Source organism: Hirundo rustica, chromosome 3 (genome assembly GCF_015227805.2).
Source record: "Hirundo rustica isolate bHirRus1 chromosome 3, bHirRus1.pri.v3, whole genome shotgun sequence".
Classification (NCBI taxonomy): Eukaryota; Metazoa; Chordata; class Aves; order Passeriformes; family Hirundinidae; genus Hirundo; species Hirundo rustica.
The window spans coordinates 1,762,998-1,778,926 of record NC_053452.1 but is presented as its reverse complement, the minus strand read 5'-3'; the positions used below and the strand labels follow the sequence as shown (position 1 = coordinate 1,778,926).

Here is a 15,929-nt window from a genome sequence, read left to right as displayed (position 1 = left end):
TTTATTTTATTTTTTCTTTTCTTTTTCACAGACTAAACATCAACATTAAATCCATGGCCACAGAGCTTTAAAAGGAAAAAGCTCTGCAGAGCCCTTCAGATATTTCTCTCAGAGTGCCTGGGAATCCTTCCATTTCCTAGACCGCAGCTATCAACAGGGAAAAGGTGACGATACCATACCTCTGTTAATATTGAAGTAATGCAAATGTCATGCCATGATAAATCTCATTAAATAATGTAAAATTAAATCTTAATTAGAACTGTTGTCTGTCAAATTGCTGAGATGTAATCACCATAAACTGTCTCCTGAGTGTTGTGGTTGGTGACTAATGACCACAAACAAGGATTAAGGATACACCTTCCAACCTCCCAAGCCTTGCAGGAATTGCAGAAAAGCTCTCCCTTCCTCATAGCTTCTATGTTATAATACAAGGCAGTGTGAGTTTATGAAAGTTTTTTGTGTGGTCATGTGGGATTATCTTTCCCATATATATTCAGTTTAGGAGATTCTCAAAGACTTGCTAGGCAGATTGCAAAATGTTCCTCCTTTTTACATACTGCATCAAGATAAAACAAACTCCCTGTTACCATTGGCAAAAATCATTACTTTCACGTAGCAAAAATCCTGGCAAAAAGGAGAGGAAGGCCCAAACCATGTTGCTCCTTTAATCTCTGGCTCAGTTGCAATTATCGGGGCATGAAGCGCCACTAAGATCCTCAGGCTGGCTCCCTATCAATAAAGCCAAGTTTCCTCACTGATAATACTCAGCTGAATTGCATGACCCGGGGCTACGGCATTTCCCGCTGCTGAGCTGCCCAGGGATGAGGCTGTCCCTAAGGAGCTGATCAAGGATCACCAGGGTTCAACCCAACACGCCTCCAGATTACGCCAGGGATCCCACTGCTGACTGCAAGATGGACAATCGTACTCACTCGTCCAGCTCCTCCTCCTCGGCTCTAGAGGTATCTGCATAGAGGTATTTGCTCATATCCACTGGCCTGACGTTCTTCCTTTTTGCAGGCTGTGGGGGAGAATCTCTTCCGCTTCCAGGTGCTTCAGGCGGGTGATCGGGCTCGTCGAATGGGTTTAGGTACTCTGGGGCATCTTCATCCTTGAAGGGATTGTAACTGTCAGCATAGAAACCTTCTTCTGGCTTTGAAGAGGAAGCTCTTTCAGGGTGAAGTTCTACCAAACAACAACAAAAAAGCCCCCATTAATTTAACAAATTTAAAAAATCGAAGCATTTTATCAGATCTTTATATGAAATGGTCTACTTCTTAACTCTCAATACATAAAGTTATACCCTTAGGTGAATTTATTCAAAAATAGGTCCTTCAAAAGGTCTTTTAATTAAGACTATATTGAATAGGCTTCCTTTTCTCACTTACTGCAGCTCTTTCAAAATTAGTTATTAGTTTTCTCATTTGCCATATAAATGGCATCACAGCAGATATTAAAATATTTTCACAAACTATTAGCCAAACTACCTGTGTCCTAGCAAAATGTTCCTAATTATTTATTTGAGCTTTTAATAAAGAAAAAAGTATTTTATAATATTACTGGATTTAAAAATGGTGATAGTAAGTAGGTGACCTTTTAATTTCTTAAAACTACTGAACCAAAAATCAGCTATTAGTATGACCAGTAATTACATTTCTAAACACATGTGTGCCCCTGGTAACAATACATAATCTCTCTGTAAAAATGAATTTAAATTAACCCCAAAGACACGGATAATCAAATCACTCATCTTTTATTTGGGCAGTGCAACCAAAAGTTATTGGCAAGCTGGAGCTGCACGCTGTTCTGTGTGTGATGTCCTTTCTGCAGTGTCTGTTATTCAGCAGTGAATGGCTTCTGGATACTGAATGATGCAAACCGCCATGCAGCAATACAACATTTGTTACAAAGACACTTAGTAATGTTAATTTTACTCTTCTTGCAGCACCGAATAATCAGCAGCTCTGTTCAATACTGGATGTGATGTATTTTCAAAAGCTACACAAACAGGAACTCCAATGCAGCGTCATTAAAACCTAACTTTCAATAACCACATCCACATTATTCTTAAGGAAAAATATGTCTTTTTCCAGAGGTATGGTTACTACACTGGACTAAACATACTTTTAAGGTTTACCGGAGCAACTCTAAAAAGTTATTTGGAACAAGAGTCTAAAGAACAAAAAGACAGACCGAAGAAATACTCGGGAGGACAAAACCTCAAGTCACACAACGAACAAAGGGAAGCGCCGTGCTTCTGTGAGTCTGGATGGATGAGGTACCAAAGCTGCTAATCCTGGCGAATTGCTAGAAAATGCGAGTGCTCCGTACCCTGAGAGCAGACATCCAGCCATTAGCACAGCCCAAGGCGATGGGAAGCCCTACCCCAGGCGGCGTGACCAGCTCTAACTCAGAGAGTGAGCCAGAGCCATTCCCAGCTGGACAGGAATGTGATCCCTGGCTGCAGGCAGCGACTTCACCTCTCTCTGCACTGCACCAGCCACCGGATCAGGGCAGAGGCTGGGAGCAGGAAAGGCTTGAGCTCTTCTCGGCACTACAGAGATCCACCTGCAGCCCGTGGAGCACAACAGACAGACAGACAAACAGCTGCAGGGGGGGCGTTAGCAGCACGTCAGCCGAGCGCATGTGCTCACTCTGACCCCAGAGTAAATGCTTATCCCTTAAGAGAAGGGAATAAACTACCGGGAACTTAGCCTGGGAAAAAGCGTAATTACTGCCCAGAAGGTGATGTGTATTAACTCTAGTTTATGTGGTGATGTAACCATAAGCCCACATCCTTTTAAAAAAGCTTCAGAGAAAGCCTCAGTGAAATAATATTGAAGGTTTATGGCTTAACTGACGGGGGAAAAGAAAGCGTTTAAGGCAGAAATTCTTAAAAACACAAATATGATCAAATCAAGCAGGAGTCCTTCAGAGTACTATAGATTAAATACATCAGAGCAGAGCCCAATATCTAAAATGTATCTGTTGATTTATTTTAAGCTAAACTGGAAAAGTGGTTCTATGTGGACTTAGGTTATTCCAGTGTCCAGTGCAGGTGGTCAAGGGAAGCAAAAGCTTCACTCTGCCTGCCCTGAGATGTCCTCGGTATGGGTATTTGCAGCTGGACTGACTCCTTGACACTCCAAGCTTACAGGCATATGTGCAAACTGTTTTTAAAGCCAGGGGAGTCAAATCCCACCCTTAGTGTATACTGTATATCCAGTAGATACTGTACATACCATGCCTTGAAGCTCATGGCAGTCAGAACACTATTCAAATATTCCCCACACATTTAGTGATTTGATGACCTAGAGCAAGCAGAAGTGCTTTGGAGATGTGTCCTCAGAAGACAGTTCCATACAAAAAGCAAAAAAAAAATCCTAATGAAATGCAGAAGGAAAGGACTGATACCTTGTTCAAATAGTGTGGCTTATTGACAAAGCTTTAACCAAACTTTTTACTACATAAAACTTTGCTCAGATATTAGAATATTTTACCAAGAGAGTGGGCAAGTACAAATAGCTGCTTCTGCACCGCCGTATGATGGATCATTGCACCTGCACATGAATCTGTTGATAAATACACATTATCATATCTGAGGGAAACCTTCTGATAACACACAAGAAAGAAAGTCAGTAATATATCTTGAAGTTAAAAACATTCAGAGAAACAGCCTCTCAAAACTATGGTGTAACCTTTTATTTTCAATTTGCTTTGAAGTGTCTCCTGGAAACAATGAGTTAAATGTTTGTTTAAATCTGATAAATTTTAAGGGGCAATGCAAATGGTTTTTGCAATTCTTTCTGTTTCGACACTGGATCAAGTGCTGTAACCCCAACTATGACAAAATTATTTTTCTTTTTCATTGGCTCAACAGGAACTTCATGTTTGGCCTTACACACACAGTGTTACGTGCAAGTGCTCAGACACCTCTGGCTCGTTATTAACTAAAATATTTCACAAAATCCTACACGCAGGCTGAAGTTTAAAAAAGCCTCTAAAAATATCATTCTCAAGACACAGAATTTTGTAAAGGTTCAGCCAGAACCCACTTAACTTGGCTACTCATTCCCTCTACTCCAGTATCTGCAGGATACTGTTTTCCTCCCCTTTCTGCTTCCTGCCATGTCCCCACAGGGAGGGAGGGGTCCCACAAGGGTCCCCACCTGAACCCAAACAGGTTCTCCCCCCTGGGGTCTCTGAAACCCCTCAGAACCAGTTTTGTGTCCAATGTTGGTCATCACAAGCCTCTCTAAAACAAATTAAGTTGTTATGATGACGACTCGACTGCTCTGAAAGCCACACCACTGTCACCTGTCACTTTTCTGTAACACACTCATTTTCTCAGAGGGCTAATGATGCTGAGAAGGGCACCTTGGCAAGCTAAACCTACAACAGCTTAGAAGGGGTCTGTTTCCTTCCTGAAGCTGCTTTTACACTCAGAAGGCAGCAGAGATTCTCCTGCTTTCCCCACATCATTCATCACAGCTCCACATGGGACTCCAGCCTCTACACTGATATAAATTAAAAAAAAAAAAAAAAAAAGAAAAAGATGCTTGAAGTTTGGCACGTCAAGGGTCAAACACAAAATAATTTTGCATGATTAAGTAATAAAGCCACGGGGGTAGGAGTGACAACAAGAGAGGTAGAAGTATTACTACAGCAGAAACACCAGCTGCTCTTGTGCCAGATTCTGGAAACATTACTTGCCCTAACTCCACCGAGAAAAGACTGTGATAATAATCATTCTGGCACTACCTATCTGCACAATCAGCCAGAGCATCTCCAGAAATCACCCTGCCCTTCAACCCACTTGCCTTTTGTAACGCAAACATATTGTGACACGTCCCTTAACACCAAACAAAACCTCCACCAAAACACGGCGCACACCACTTTCCCCTTGGCAGAGGATGAAAGAAGAAGCCACATGTGAAAGGAGCTCGGTTACGCCACTGCCTGCCTGCCTGGCACCATGGGATGTGAGCACCCCGCAAACTGCACAAAGGGAAGGTGGAACTGCCCAGCGATTCTAGAAAGAGTAATCACTGAACGTCCCCGCGCGCCGCTGGTGATTTTCCGATCCTTTTGCTTTTCGTGAAGAAATAGAATGGACAGAGTCAGCATTTTCCTCTCAAGTGGTTCCTGTGCTGCTCTGTGCGTAGGACTACCCCGGAACCACTTGGGGTTTGCTGCTGCATTGTACCACTGCTCTCATTTTCAGTGTAAAACACGCTGCAGGGGGCTCAGAAGTCCACACACAAGGTGATGAAATACACCGCTGATGTAAATGGTGGTCTAAATGACAGGGGGTGCCAGCAGAGCGTTACCCTCTTGTCTCCTGTGCGTTGTATGCAACTTAAAAATTTGTATTCCCCACCAAATTAAAAAAAAATAAAATATCTGGAGCGATGATAGGGTGTTGGGGTTTTCTGCTTTCATTTGTTGTACATGTTGGCTTGCCCAGGTAAACATTTTGCACAGAAATTAACTGATTTTAAGATTCTGTTGCACCGTGACTAAAAATCCCAAGGCAGTCCTCATATGATCACGTAAAGGTCGTCTAGCATAAAGCTGTAGAGAAACACCAAGCAAAGAGATTATTTTTGATTTTCCCAGATTTCTAACGTCTAGCTGACAGGGGGAACAATTTGACGTGTCAACCAGGAAACGCGGCTGAAGGTTTTTTTGAGGAGAGTCGTTCGCACGCACATTGGCTCTGCTGTGTGTGTAAAATCATTGACACTGAGGACTTTTGAAGCGCCAGCAGCATCCAGGGCCAGCTTGCTGATGACCCTCCGCCACGCACCACACCTACGGTGTGCACGCGGGCGCTGGAAGCACGCACGCCTTTAGTTTCTCCCCACCCCACATTCCCAGGGTTAAGTGATTATGGGATTAGGAAGATAGAGGGGAAAGTAGCTGGTTTGTGAAGAGGCACGAGAAATATCTGTCTAGGAAACAAGTATCTACTGGCAAGTAATCCTCCTTTGTCTCTGAGTGACTGTCAATACATACATATTCATACGGGTGACTCCGAGCACACACGTTACAGGCTCCATAGGAATATCCTCGGAATATCTCTGCCAAACAGCACATCGTGCCTCCTTGCATCTGATGGCAAAGTGCTCAGCAAAGGAGGCTCCAGCTGGCTGCTCTGCATGTCTTGGGGAAATTAAGTAACAAATTCTACAGAAGACTCTGAACTTTCGCAAAGTCGGAGTTCCAGATTATGCCTTGTCCAGATGAAAAGATAAAGAGACTAACATGTAAGTGAACAGAAAAATACTTCATCCCTGCACACATAAAAAGTTAATCTCTTGATTTAAGAAGATCACAAGACAAGTGAAACAGGTAATATGACTCTTTAAGCCTGTAGGAGAAAGCCTGCCTTAAACTCCTGAACCTCTCTGGAGCTCCTGGGGTGGCCATCAAAAAGGTTACGCTCACTTCAGGACGCAAAAGCACACAAGCAGGCACAGTCTCAAAAAGCTTCCTAGAAAGAGATGGCAGTGAAAAAAGTTCCTCTGGGGTCTCAGAATAAAAGAATCACAAGTGAATAACGGGACACAAACAGGGCAGCCTTCAGCAGCTGGGCACCAGGACAAGAACAGCTAAGATACTGCGTAGCCTCAAAATGCATTTCAAAACAAAGGGGAATCTCCCCCAAATGGTCACCTCTAGGTGCCTAGGTGCTCCCCATGTAGAGACACTGATCCAATTAGCCACAGAAATACACAGCAGATTCCTGCTGTTGCTGGAGACCAAAACCATCTTTTCTAATTCGTTTCAGCACCATTTTTTCTCCCCCTCAACTTTCTGTGGAGGAAGAAGACTGGAGGAAAGGCACACGTCAAGAAGGTCAAGCAAGGTAATGGGAACACAACCGGCTCCCATTATAGGGACAAGACAGGTCTGGAGTGGAAGAACCAGTGATCCTCAGAGGTGACTGAGGCAAAAAGAAGAATTCCCCAGCAGCCACTCATCAAAACATAAAATGCCACAGCAGATGTCCAACTCCTTGTCTGATAGTCCGGAATCACTCTTTCAGCTGATCTTTCAGATCTTCCAGCCTGGTTTAAGTGCTCCAGGAAGACACTGTCACATGAACCCTAGAGAAGGTCCACTCCTCCCAAATAAAAACCACTTTATGACACAGTAGGAAGAATCTAGCGACACCCTGTTTATCCCAGTCACTGTCCTGTTATGGTATGTTGCCTGCTGCGTGGGAGTAACGCTTGGTACTCACACACCCAACGACTCAAAGCTGTGGCTTTGCTGCCCACAGCTGTAGATGGGACCCAAGAGTCTGATCACAGAGACTGTCCCAAGTACACAGAACAGACCCAGAGCAATGGAGAAGTGTCCACACCTCTGAAGATGACACCAAAAGAAGGACAATCGACTGAAACAAACCGTGGCCCTGATATGCTGGGAGTGTTTCAGGAACACGAGCAGGCTGATGTCATGGACGCAGGCTGCTCATAGTGAGCTTGTCACGAGTTACATCGAGCTACTCCAATACTAAGAAACAACACCAGCTGCTCCTCCCTGTCCCCAAGATGTATTTTGTGGCCAGAACACCCACTGCTTTCTTCCAAAATGGGTTCTCTCTGGAAAGGAAAGAAAAGCTGGGTTTGGAAAAAGCAGATTAGGTAGGATGGGACTTGTACAGCTTTTTCCACGGAGAAGGGAGCTCTTCTTTCTAAGGCAGAGAAGGAAGAAAGGAATATAGGCTGAGTCTCTTAGAGCAAGTTATTTATGGACTACCAGAGGGATTTACATTCCCACTGCTTCTGCTTCCTTCCCTGATCCTAAGGGAATTCACTGTCAAGGAACAGACAGGAAACAAAGCCAAAGATTAGGACACCAGAACCTAATCTTAATATCTAATACCCTAATCCTAATATACTAATATATATTGGTATCTACAAAGCTGAAACTCACTTCTGCAACTGTAGAAAAACTTGACAACTTTATAGGAGGGAGAAGGTGCCCAGGATAGTGGCTTTATGGCTTCAGTTGCCAAATACAGAAGATAATGCAACATCCCTGTTTCAGAAATACAAGCTGTGAGTCACACCACAGCCAAAGTATGACAGGACTTGATCCCCACCCACATCATTCCCTGTGGACTCTGAAGGCAGAAAAAACATTCAGCTTGTCCAAAGAGAAGTGAGTGACCACAGGTGGAAACTGCAGCTTGGAAATCCATTCTCTTGGACCTGACCTTAGAAATCCCCTGGCTGCACCTGCTCACTGTGGTTCTTCTCCTTTGCCATTACAGAGTCCCTTGGTGTTTTCTGTAGGAAGAAAAGTCTCGGAGCTTTGAATGGGAAAGGTTGAGAACAGCTTCAAACTTGGGAATTAACCATGAATTGGCCTTTTGAGCAGCTGCAAGCTCAAAGTGAAACAATCCAGCAGATGGGAGCCTGTATATCTGGGCATGGAGTTGAGGACAGCAGAGATGTTTGCTGTCCTGGTGCTCCCTTCTGGCCTCACGGCCGAAATCTTATCGGATTAAAACTTTACAGGGGTTGTACATCTCACCCAAATGGAACAGGAACGGGCATGTCAGTCTGGAAAGTGGATTAACACCTAGCATGTGGTGCAAGGCACAGTGCCAGAAGGCTTAACTGAGGAAGCTATAAAAGCAAAAAAAAAAAAAAAAAAAAAAAAAAAAAAAGAAGGAAGAATAAAAGAGAGAAAATTAAATTGTAATAATGAAGATTAGTGCTAACCAAGAATAGCTGCGATGCAGAGAAGATTGCAGTAAAGGAAATGATGATATAAACCATCACCCACGTGGAGCAGGGCTGTCTGACAGAATGCGTTGCTCATTTGTACCACATAAGGTGAGTTCCAGTAACACACCTGCTAGGCCTGAAAGTCTCTGCTTCAGCTGGTAGCCCCCAGTGGCAAATACACAAAAAGTGCCTCAATCCAAAGGATAAATCAGTTTTCTAGTGGCAACTGGATCATTGCTATTGCTACCTCTGTGCTGCATGAGGTAATTGTATTTAATCGGTTAAAAGTTTTCCTTTGTAGCCCTACAGAAATAAAAAACACGTTTCACAAAGCATTTGCAAGCAGCAATGAATTATGTAAAATAAATTCATTACCTTCTACATCAGGGTCTCCAAATGGATTTAATTCTGCTGCGTCAGGATCACCAAAAGGGTTCGTGCTGGAGTTGGCCAGGTCTTGCTCCCCTTCTTCCAGAAAATTAAGCTTATTGATAAGCTCTACAAACAAATTGGAATATTGTTTTAAAATAGATACAAGCTGTTCATCCAACATAACTGGAGCTCAAAAAGCCCCGTGTCAACAGTCCCTCGAAACACTGCACCAGGGTATGGCACGAACTGCACGACTAAGTGAACACAGTCCAGTAAGTACATCAACAAAGGGGGGAAAAAAAAAGGTGAAATGAATGAAACTCCTATTTGCTGATCAGAACATTATGTAACAGAAATGACTTCTAAAAAAAGCCTTCCCTTCTCTTCATTAAATAAACACTGCAGAACATCTAACAAGCTAAATACGGTGGTTTCGATTGCTCACGTACATGCTAACTGTCGGCAGGAAATTTGAATTTTGGGATGTAACGTGCACGTAAAAGCAGAGAGAGGACATTTTGTCACTTTAGAAAGGTCAGTTATTACTGACTACACAACTAATGTTTTAAGCTTAGGGTCTGGTGGTTTCTCTTTTTTTTTTTTTTTTTTTTTTTAATTTTTTTTTTTTCTTTCTTGTTCATTATCAGATGACAACGGAGCTGTAGCGGAGACAGGCTCTTTCTCTATCATGTTGTTACCTGTTGGATGCACTACAAATTACTGAGAGTCATGCTGGGTGGAAGCACAGAGATAAAACTGACAGCTGAATACAGGCAGGAGTCAAAAGGTAATGGGTCACAGTAAATACAATCAGAAACAGAAAGAAAGGATGAAAGCTCATAGACCTTCAGAGGAACTGGCTGATTTAGCTGAAGGCATATTTGCTCGCTTTATGCAGTCATCTTGATCTTCATCTAAGCTGCTCAGAGCATTCAACTGGTTTACAATTTCTGTAAATAGAAGCCAGTCAAGACAAACGTAAGGCAAGGGCATTTAATGAAACAGAAGTGGAACGAACACTGTTACCAGAAAGAGAGAGAGAGAGCGAGGGAGAGAGGGGGAAAGAATAGATTTAGAACGAGTCCTTGCAATTATATAACTACAGTGAAGTACCTGTGTAGGTGCTTCAGGGTTGATTTAACATGAAACCCAGGTAACAAGACATAAACAAAACCTAGCCACATTAGGGTGTCAGCGACAATAGTTAGTTTTTTGAGAACGAATATTATGCACCTCAGTTGAAAATTTAGGTAAATGTACTAGAGATAATTTAAAGATTTTTCCTCCTCATGAAGAAAACCTGAATATGAAAACATTGTCAATCAACACAAATCAGCCCCAGAACAATTCACCTCCCTCTCAAACCCTAAAGGTTACAGAAAAACTATCCTATACAACATGCATTTTAATGGGCTTCTTATTTATATACACACTCTGATTATTTAACATTTGCAATTAGTCACCATTACATTCTGCCTATGACAAGCTGAATTTACCTAAATAGTTCTAAAACACACAATCAGTATTGTGCCAGGAGAATGCAAACAATGTATGTGTGGTTGAATTTTCACTGTCACACTACATAAGTAACACCTTGCTGTTTGTTAAAATCCTATTTAACCTTCCGTCCACAGTGGAGGGCTCTGAATTGCCATGAACTAGTAATTTTTAAAAGGTGTTAAGTGCTTAATTCTAGTCAAGATGGGAATAGCTCCATAATTCTGGAAGGAAAGTAAAAAACAACCAGGTCTGAGTGGCTTCTGGCCCAAGGGGAAAAATTCCTCTGTGCACCCCCCTAACACAGTTCCATCCACGGCATCTGACAAATGGAGCTTCTGTAGTAATGGGGATTGAGCCTGGGGCACCTCTGAGAGACCTGAGCACGAGTTTCTGTGGAGAGGGGACAGCCTTCCTCATCATTCCAGATGACAAACAGGCAGGAGAAACCTGTGCAGGAGAGAAACTCGTGCAGGAGAGATGATGCTGCTTGTTGGGTATCACTGCCCCACCGACAGTGTTTTACATCTCCTGTCTTTTCCCAGTGAAATAAATGGATGATGCCTTCTGGTGTCACCAGCCAAGTCAAAGCTTCATGCCAGTCTTTGTTGTGTTTCCTTTAAAGTTTAATTTCTTGTCTACACAAGAAGTTCCCTCTCAATAACACTTTTAGCTTACTGCCGTTTTCAACTTGACTTTTGCTCATCCGGCTTTTATTTGGGAAAGCAAAATTTGTCTTTATTCAATGAATCAGTTTTAGGGAGCGAGATATGGAACTGAGGTAATAATTGTGTAGCATCCTGACTGTCCCAACTCATGTTGGTGTTCGTGGCCAGCCAGAACTTCCTGGTCAGGGGGGCTTTTTCATGGTTTTTCATAGCTGACACATTAACACCCCCCTCCCTGATTTCATGCCTTCACAGACAGCAGAAAGAACCTGAAGCCCAAAGCAGACCAAAACTTGATAGTATTTCTGTCACATGGATAAAAAACTTCTTTGGTAAATGCAAGCTGCTTTGCAAAGACGAGCCAATCTGCAAATCACCAAGGGAAATTACCAACTCTGCCAATATCTATTGGAAATCCTAAATGCTGACAGCGACAAACCCCAAGCAGAATTCCTCTGTGATGCACCTCCCAGCTGATCCTGACCTTAAAGCATGAATCTGCTCACATGGGATTACACTTATATCCGTCTACACAGAGCTAACTTCATCATCCTCACTTCCTTGGTTTTAGCTGCAACAGACAAGACTATTATCCTAAAAAATAACGCCAAAACTGCCCCAAAACTAAGCTTTCTCAATAGAAATCCATACACACACCTAAGAAATCTGCATAACATAATACTGTCTTCTGGGAATTTTTTTAATACTCGAGATAGACAAGAGAACATACCTTCCTGTACTCAAATTAAACAGAGCTGAACTCATAAAACAGCAGTACTAACGAATTAGTAATTAAAAACAGGCTCAGATGCTGACATGATTTACAATTTATTATGTCAGCATGTGGGGAAAAAAAAACAACACCCCAAACAATTATAAGTCAGTTTTTATTGTCAGAAAATAACAAATTAAGTTCAGAGCTTTAAAAAGAGGGAGTCCTTTGATGTGGTCTGAATCACCTGGTCTTATCTGCCAACCTAAACACCCATATGCACTACAATGTTTCTCATTACAATATTAAATGGTTTATGTCATATTTTGGAGTATGGAAATGGGTAGGTTGGAGATTTATATCCTATATTATCTTTTATAAATCTCATTATCTACAAAAACACATTAGCTTGCTCTACAAGTATGTCACATAAATCACCGGTTTGGTTTTTGGGTTGGTTTTTTTTTTCACTCTCCTCTCTTCCTATTTTTTTTCCCAAGCAGCTTGGTGACCCTGACAAAGAAAAAGCGTAAATGTACCAGAAGTTGGCAGGAGAGGTGTGATTTTGCAAATTGCAAATGAGAAAAGAAGGGCTACACATATTGTTCTCCAGAAGCTTGCTCATGAAACGTGCTGGGATTCAGACTCCTGCAATAGGTGGGAGCATTGCTGATTCCATGTGGCGCCCCAGGACAGCCACTGTGCTCCCAGGCAGATGGAGCAGGAGGCATTAAATTAGGAATTAAAACATGAAGAGAGGCAATATATTTATTCCTGCCCTGTTTGTGAGTTATGAGGCACAGTTCCTTCAAGTATGAGATGTCTTGTGTTCCACTGAAGACTAAGGACAGGATAGTTCTGGGAGGTTTAAATCCATGTAAACTAAATATTAGAAACTGAATTCGTGGCAACAAACAGTTTTCAGCTTCACACAGAACAGTTGGGGGAGATACAGATTTTACACGTGAAAAATTTCAACAAGAAATACTGGGAAGGAAGAAGGGGAAAGCTTGAGGTGGAGGGAGATTTCTCCAAGTGACAGTAGTGCTTGGAATGGAAAACATCCTTCAGTCCGGCCAGTTGTATGGCAACAGCTCCATGCTGACCAGCCCAACTCCAAAATGACCCCCAAATGCTTTTGAGGTCAGTCAGTATTGCACCACCTACTTCACAGCTGAAGAAACAGAGGCACAGATACCTACTCAAAGTTAGGCAATCCATCCAGGAAGAGAAGCAGCATTTCCTAACTCACCTGCACCATCTAGAGCCCCACTCAGCAGAACCTCCCTCGTTCTCCTAGCAGGGGATAGACACGTCCATCTATGAAACTGCAGCTTTGGCACAATGAAAATTTAAAAAACACACCAACAAAACCAACAAAAATGGTTGGCAGCGTCCGATAAAAGACTTGCAGCACCTCTGTGCCTTGGGAATGAAAACCTTCCAGCCATCAAGTCATCCCTCGCTTCTGCGAGACAACCTGGAGTCAAAGGCAGGAGAACGATCCCTCCCCTGTTTGCTGCTTGCACTTCACATTTTCCAAGGCCAGTTACAAACGTGAACTGTGCACTGCTCCCGTGGCTCCCGTGGGCTGCTCCAGGCAGGATCCCCGTTTTACAATTGGGAAAACAGGCACACGGAGGTGAGGGGTTTGCCTCGGGGCACTCTGACTCAGTGAAGCATTCCAGCTCCTCAGCTGCCAACACCCAGCACAAGGGGAGAGAATCTCGGGAGCAGCGAGCTTTGAAAAGGGTTATGTAACTTCCTCAATTAACTTCATGGTATTCTGTGAACACTGTTTTTGAAACAGTTCTTGGCTACATCACTTTTGTTACGTTCTCTTCCTTCTAAATTTTTTCCTGCTTTTCTGCGATGATCCCTGCACCTCTTTCTCCCTTGCTCCCTCAGCTCGTCTCCTAGCTTTCCTCATTCATCATATTTATTACAGGAGTCACTGCAACTAGCAATGAAATCAGTCTTGAACACATGTTGAAATAGATGCTTTACATCTTATTTATTGATGTTTACTTACTGCCCCATGTTTTATGTTCTCCCGTTCGCTTGGGAAATTGCATGCACTCATTCCCCTTCAACATCCCTCTCCTTCTCAAAGGTGGGAAAAGCTGGCCAGGCTCATAAAGCAACTCAAGCTGTTGTAACCAACACGAGAAGAAAAAATCCAAGGCTGACTTCATGGCCACGTCATGAATCGTTTACAAAAACAACCAACCCAACACTCCCATCTCGTATGGTTGGAAAACAGCACCAGAGCAGGCCCAGCAAGGCACAGAAATTGTGAACCTCTGCCTTTCACAGAAATTGTGAACCTCTGCCTTTCACAGAAATTGTGAACCTCTGACTTTCACAGAAATTGAGAACCTCTGCCTTTCTGTACTGTTCATTTTGAACTGATCATTTTGGCCTCTGCAAGAGCAGGTGGAAAAGCTGAAATCACTCTAAAACAGCTTGTGTTGCACATCAGCCAGCTCACCCTTCCCCACCTATCTCCAGGGGATGTTCACTCCATTCCCAAAGGATAGTAAGACAGCCTAGTCTAACCCAGATCAGATTTTTGCTTGTTTAGGAGTCATTTGTAGCCTTGTTGAATGCTGCAAAATCAAGTGTGGAGATGCTTTTCACCTGCTGCTCTTCTGCATACAGGTTTTCTGTCCTCAGCACAGAACTCAGGCAGATCCTAATAAAACCCTCGTTCACAGGAGTTTCTATAGACTGTTCATTAATTTGGCCTTCTCTGTGATTATCCAACAGCCTGGTGAACACGTCAGGTTTTGTTGGATGTTGTGATCTGATTTATTCTGGTTACACTGGGAAAGAAGTCGTCCTTGCAGGATGATTTCAGTGTGACCAGACTGGTGTATCTCCACTCCCTGACCAAGAATACATTATCTTGGTTTCTCAGATATTTCATTCCAGACTTTCCAATATGCTCTGTGCCAGACACATACAGCCTAACCAGAGATTTGGCCAGGGTAAAAAAAAAAAAGTTTAATTGAATATGTAAAGCATACAGAAAACATATTTGCATCCTTTCACAACACTGCTTCAGGCTGAACCTTTTGATTGCAACGAAAGCTCAAAAAGGAGTGATGAAAGTAATGTTTCATAACACTGAACCAATGTTCCTCTGAATTTTCAAGAACAGATTTGACAATTCACTTCTCCACTTGGGATGCTCTTCCCCCACTTTGGATGCAGAAGGATCCCTTTATTTCAGACATTTTAAAAGAGCATTGGAAGTTATGAAGTCTGGCACCAGAAGTTAATTTTCTTTTCCTGATTCTCTCCTACAGAACCCATCTGGAGCAGCACTACACACTGATCTCTACCAACAACTGAACATCATCTCATCCTGATCTGACTTGCCTCGATTAGTTCAGCTATCCTGGACACACGAAGCATTTTCATCGGCAATTCAAATGTGGTTACACTATCTCACTTCAAACAACTTCACCATCAAATTCATTAAAGCCCTTTAACAGCCTCCTGATTTCTTTTCCGTGAGACACCCCCACCCAAAAGGCAGCAATATGCAGCCTGGAATTGCCATGTTATTGAGCAGAACCTCAGCAGCCGTCCATGGCACAACTCATTTCGCAGTTATTCTCACAGACTGCCTTCATTATCTCACTTGAGCCTCTCCTCTTGTCTCCTCACTGATGCTTCCCCCCTGCTGCTTCTGCTCCTCTGTCCACACTGGCTCCTTGCTTCCCTAAAATGCTACCTACCTTAGTGCATTCCCTCCCCAAACCAGGACACACAGACACAAATCAACGCTCTTGGATTCACAAGTAATAAACTTCCACAAGTAATAAACTTTGTCGAGTTATGGATGGGTTCCTCTTCAATCAAGCTATCCTAAATGCTGTTTTGGTTGTTAGGGTTTTTTTCCAGGTGAAATAAAAATACAGCATA

The 15,929-nt window shown here is 42.8% G+C and overlaps 1 protein-coding gene across 13 annotated transcripts in view; it reads right to left on the bottom strand.

Moving 5' to 3' along the window:
* EHBP1 (EH domain binding protein 1) overlaps window positions 1-15,929 on the bottom strand; it is a 204,312-nt gene that overhangs the window by 111,200 nt on the left and 77,183 nt on the right. For 9 of the 13 annotated variants that reach the window (XM_040058768.2, XM_040058771.2, XM_040058774.1 and 6 more), the window contains exons 8-10: window positions 9,965-10,069; window positions 9,123-9,245; window positions 933-1,185 (exon numbers count right to left, since the gene is read on the bottom strand). In XM_040058768.2, the coding sequence (XP_039914702.1) occupies window positions 933-1,185; window positions 9,123-9,245; window positions 9,965-10,069 (481 nt within the window). The remainder of the gene's footprint in view (window positions 1-932; window positions 1,186-9,122; window positions 9,246-9,964; window positions 10,070-15,929) is intronic. The other 4 variants (XM_040058773.1, XM_040058781.1, XM_058419820.1 and 1 more) reach the window with 1 other exon arrangement.